Source organism: Oryza brachyantha, chromosome 2 (assembly GCF_000231095.2).
Source record: "Oryza brachyantha chromosome 2, ObraRS2, whole genome shotgun sequence".
NCBI lineage: Eukaryota > Viridiplantae > Streptophyta > Magnoliopsida > Poales > Poaceae > Oryza > Oryza brachyantha.
This window is the reverse complement of record NC_023164.2, coordinates 22,518,731-22,523,445: the sequence shown is the minus strand read 5'-3', so window position 1 is coordinate 22,523,445 and position 4,715 is coordinate 22,518,731. Positions and strand designations below refer to the sequence as shown.

The following is a 4,715-nucleotide window of genomic DNA, read 5'->3' as shown; positions in this document are numbered from 1 at the left end:
AGATGGATTGGTATGGACTAGGTTTGGTCAGGTGATTTTAGGTTTTAAATGGATTTAACCCGTGGAGGGCAAATGGATCCTTTAATTGGATAGCTAATGGATAAGAGAATAGACATACGTGGGACCCACATGTAGAAATTGATCAAAATCTACACAAAGTTGCTCTTACACATAATAAATCATCCCACCAAATTTCAGTCAAATTTGATAAATTTTCGTAGTGTGAACGCGAGTTTTAAAATTTTAGGTCCGAGTTTATACATACCAAATGGGTGCATCCATTTTACTAGAGTGGGTTGGATCCATTTTAACTAAATGGTTTGGTGTGGATTAGACTAAAATTAAAGTAGGATTGGTTGGGATTGGATCCTAATAAAAAAATTAGAGTCGGTTGGTTTGATAGACTAGCTAGTAAAGAGATGAATTACTGTAGATTTGGATTGGATCCAAATCAAATCCATTGGCAGCCCTACTCTCTAGCGACAAAGTAGCAAAAACATCAAACAAATATGGAAAGTGGTAGATAATACTGGTAGGTACTTCCAGCGAAAGCGCGAGGACGAGTAGTGACGCCGACACAATTCAAACACAGTCTAACCCACCGAAAGGGACTTGATAGCCATCCGGACACGTGATCACGAGCCCCACCTCTCGCGGATCGCGACGGAATCATTGAATCAACCGCGCGCCGTCGCGTGCGCACGCACGCACGGCGCTTCAGTGCGGATGGCTCCTCTTCAGGTGCGGACAAATGTATTATCTCGCCGATTTGTAGTTGCCCGAAACTATGCAACGTTCTCCGAATTCCATGCATTTGTTTTCAAACTCTCACTAAGCAAACCATTAATCTTGTTGCTTACTATATAAATTGAGAGAATCTATTATGTGCATTGATTTTGGCCTACTTATACTATTTGTCGCTAATTTCATCAGTTCCATGATATACGTCTACTTTTGTCTTTTTATGATTACCATGGTCGTCCAGCTACTCGTATAAGTTTGTTCTAATAAACGAAATATCCCTCCAACGAAAACTACTAAAATTTGGACAAAATTTTCAGAACATCGGGGTGTAAGTTTCTGGCCAAATTTTGAATGTCAATAATCCGATATTTCAAAACTTTTAACCAAAATTTAGAAGTTTTCATCCTAGGAGTATTTCGATCACTAAAACAAAATTGTACATCACTAACGCAGCTGTTCACTGAATCAAGTTAAGAGACATGATAGTGACAGTAAATCTTGTAGCAGTTAAAGAAAAAGTTGATGCAGTGCCATAAAAACTAGATGAAGCAAGTGGTGAACGTGTGACCAGACCCAAGTCAGTGGTACATAATAGATACTCTTATATAAATAAGATCACATGTATATTAAAATCATTAAACTTTGGGAACAATACACCATCAACATTCAAGCCTATATGGCTCCAGGCTTCCATCGATCCGACAAACCCCTAATTTCACTTGCTAGTTTAGTTCATTACTTTTATTAACTCGCTCGCGAACACTAAACTCACGTTAAATCCGAGCGATAAATTACGACGACCAATGACTTAGATAAATTGAAGCGCAAGCCTTTTGTGTGTTCGAAAAATAAGATATTGCAGACCGAGTAAAATGCAGTACAATCGGTGATATCATTAGACCCCAACACAGTGCAATTTTTGAGTTCTTCTGCCACGTATACTCTTCCTTCTTTAAATATTTAAATATTTGATACAGTTGACTTTTTTGACTGTTTGATCATTCGTTTTATTTAATTTTTTATAAAATAATTATATATATATATACATAATAAAAATATATTTAACCATAAATGAAATGCTATAAAAATAATTAATAATTATATAAATTTTTTTAAATAAGATAAATAGTTAAACATGTATAAAAAATTAACAACGTTGTTAAATATTTAGGAACGGAGAGACGGTATAACTGGTTCAGCCGTTCAGCCTCTCGCTTTCAAGGAAAGCACAATGACAGGGTACTTGGTCTTCACTTGCTCGAGGTGCCTTGCCACGTTCTGGGCGTACATGTCGAAGAGATCGTCGACGATGCGCTCGCCGAAATGGCGAGCGATGAGGGGCTCCAGCACGGCCCTGATGGACCTGGCGACGTTGATGCCGCTCCGAACGCTGTGTAGCGTCACGTCGTCGTCGTCGGTGTCATCCTGTGGGTCCCAGTTGGACTCGAAGAGCTCGATGTGGTCGGTGTCGAACAGCTCGCTCTGCCTTACCACCGCCTTCACCTCGTCCACCGATGGCGAGTAGAACGGCAGGTTGAAGGCGTCCAGCTTCTCCTTCTCCACACGTCCCTGCATGCATCATCGAGCAACCAGATGGTCCAGATTTATCAATCAAATATGCTCATCTCAGCACGAACACACGTACAGTGACTAGGTGCAAAGTGTATACTTGCATATATATATATATATATATATATATATATATATATACCTCTTGGACTAGGGACTGGAGAGCTTGGGCAAGGAGCCCCCACATGTAGCTGACTTCGCCGCGGAGGACGTCCCGATTCTTCCTGCCCAGGAACGTCAGCACCATCTGCCCGCCGGAGACGAGCTCGGCGTGGCGCAGCGCCAGGAACAGCGAGAAGTCCTCCTCAAACTGCTTCTGGTACAGCTTGACCACCGGCGCCGGCGTGCTCTCCCAGATGTACATGTTGCCTTCGTTCAGCACCGCGCCGCTCGCTATCTCGTCAGGCACCTGCAGGTTGTGCACACATGTCATTACATTACATATGTGTTCTGATTTATTAATAGGATCAAATGTTTGAAAATTTTAATTTCATCAATCAAATTTTAATATAAATATGAATTTAGTAAGAACAACAAAATCTTAACTATAATGTGAAAAAAGGAAGGTAACAATCTTCCCTGCTTTTTTATATTGTGCTTACCTTGGAGCGCCACATGAGGCAGTAAGAGGAGTGGAAAAGGTGGACGGAGCGGTCAGGGAAGAGGCTGGTGTAGAACGAGCCCGGCATCCCGGCGACGTAGTAGCGAGGCAGGGCCTCGCCGAACTCCTTCACGGCGAGCCTCTTGAACGGCTCGAGGGACTGGAACACGAGGTTGAAATCGTTGCCGGGGAGGTCGTTGAGGAAGAACTGGACGACGACGCCCGTCGTCGACGACGGCGGCGGCTGGCGGTGGTACCGGTTCGCCACCGCGTCGAGCACCTCAGAGACGACGAGGAGGGTGTTGGGCCCCGACGAGCAGCCAAGGTCGGCCACGACCATCTTGCCTGCGGGGCGGGAGAGGGAGAGCGACGCGTGCGCTTCCTCCACGGCCTTGTGAAGCAGCGGCCTCGTCTTCAGGATGGCCTTCTCCTGAGGAAACATGGCAAGCAAAAGCATGCATCGATCAGCATACACACATTCGTTCTACGTATATATACAGCATCACACGGATTTCATTTTTTTTTTCAAAAGTAAGATTCATACCTGAAGCCTAGAGTTGGCGGCGTAGCTGGTTTCGCCGTCGCCCCGGCTCATGTGGAGGTCCTGCTCTACCTTCATGGCTAGCTAGCTACTACTACTACTACTACTAGCTGAAGATTAACTGGTAGAGGTTAGCTTTGTTCTGGAGATTGAGATCGGGACCCGGTTAACTAGCTAGCTAGAGAGTAATCCGCAACTATGGTTCTTGCTGGCTGTTGCACTTTGCAGCTCGGATCACGAGTGCTTCTCAATTTATAGGGCCAGCAGGCTGTGTTGGGGTTAGCAACAACCACTGCTATCACGTACAGTTTCGGCTGTTTGATCGGGGCCGGCCGGGTGGTCGTCGACGCGTCGTCTTTTTTGATCATGTCATGCATGCATGCCATGTGCTTCATTGGTAGTCACTGATGCCTCAGCTTCATAACGTTTTTGTCCTTTACCCTACTAGACCATTAACGATAGGGGTCCGTTCTTAATGTCTTGAGCCGCCTCAACATTTGTTGCTCATGTCTTCTTTTAAAATCTTCATCATCTTCGATGGCTTTCACCACCTCTGGTAGTCTTCTCCAACTTAGATCGAAGGAGACCATGACCAGCCTATAACTAATTGAGAGCTTTCTCAATAGACCAAATTACCATATGATTAGATTCGAGATAAAATAAACTACTCATAAGAATAATAGTGGGGCCTGCTTGAGATATTATAATATATTCATACACCGTGCGATCGACTAAGACTCTGCTCAAAAGAGCTCACCAGTCAAATATTTGTATATCATCTTGTTAGACAAGCTTTCTTATTAGTGTTTAATTAATTAAGTGTTAACCATGAAAACATGAAAAATAATACTCCTATATATGTTTGAAAAGCATGTCCGTGATAATCTGTTAACCATTAGCTCAAAAGAACGGTGCCTAACAGATTGTTCGTCTGGGTCTTTTGGTCTCCTGTTCCAGCATTTGCTTCCGTTGGTGGACACACTGTACTATTCTCCCCGTGGAAAAAATGTGAGCACGGCGCCTGTATGTAGCTTCTTGGCTCTCACCAACCTCGGAAAGCCGGATGTATATTAGGTCGCATTCGGTTAGAGGGGTGATAAAGTTAACTTATCCGATGAAGAAAACATAGTAATAGATTAATACGTAATTAATTAATTATTAATTGTTAAAAATATAAAATAGATTAATATGATTTTTTAAAACAATTTTATATAGAAATTTTTATAAAAAATATACTGTTTAGGAGTTTAGAAAATGTGC

The 4,715-nt window shown here is 42.8% G+C and overlaps 1 protein-coding gene across 1 annotated transcript; it reads right to left on the bottom strand.

The window, feature by feature from the left end:
* Nucleotides 1-1,947: 1,947 nt before the first annotated feature.
* On the bottom strand, nucleotides 1,948-3,664 carry LOC102712508 (anthranilate O-methyltransferase 1-like). Its single transcript, XM_040520643.1, has 4 exons — nucleotides 3,459-3,664; nucleotides 2,916-3,344; nucleotides 2,456-2,722; nucleotides 1,948-2,313 (listed from the first exon to the last, which is right to left on the bottom strand). Exons 1-4 carry the CDS (start codon nucleotides 3,531-3,533, stop codon nucleotides 1,948-1,950), a joined length of 1,137 nt encoding a protein of 378 aa, XP_040376577.1. The 5' UTR covers nucleotides 3,534-3,664.
* Nucleotides 3,665-4,715: the final 1,051 nt, after the last annotated feature.

Excerpts from the sequence above, each read along its gene's own strand:
- LOC102712508 (XM_040520643.1), bottom strand. The coding sequence starts at position 3,533 with ATGAAGGTAGAGCAGGACCTCCACATGAGCCGGGGCGACGGCGAAACC. Across the intron at positions 3,345-3,458 it reads CCGCCAACTCTAGGCTTCAG|GAGAAGGCCATCCTGAAGAC; the intron begins GTATGAATCTTA and ends ATGTTTCCTCAG. Across the intron at positions 2,723-2,915 it reads GCCTCATGTGGCGCTCCAAG|GTGCCTGACGAGATAGCGAG; the intron begins GTAAGCACAATA and ends CACAACCTGCAG.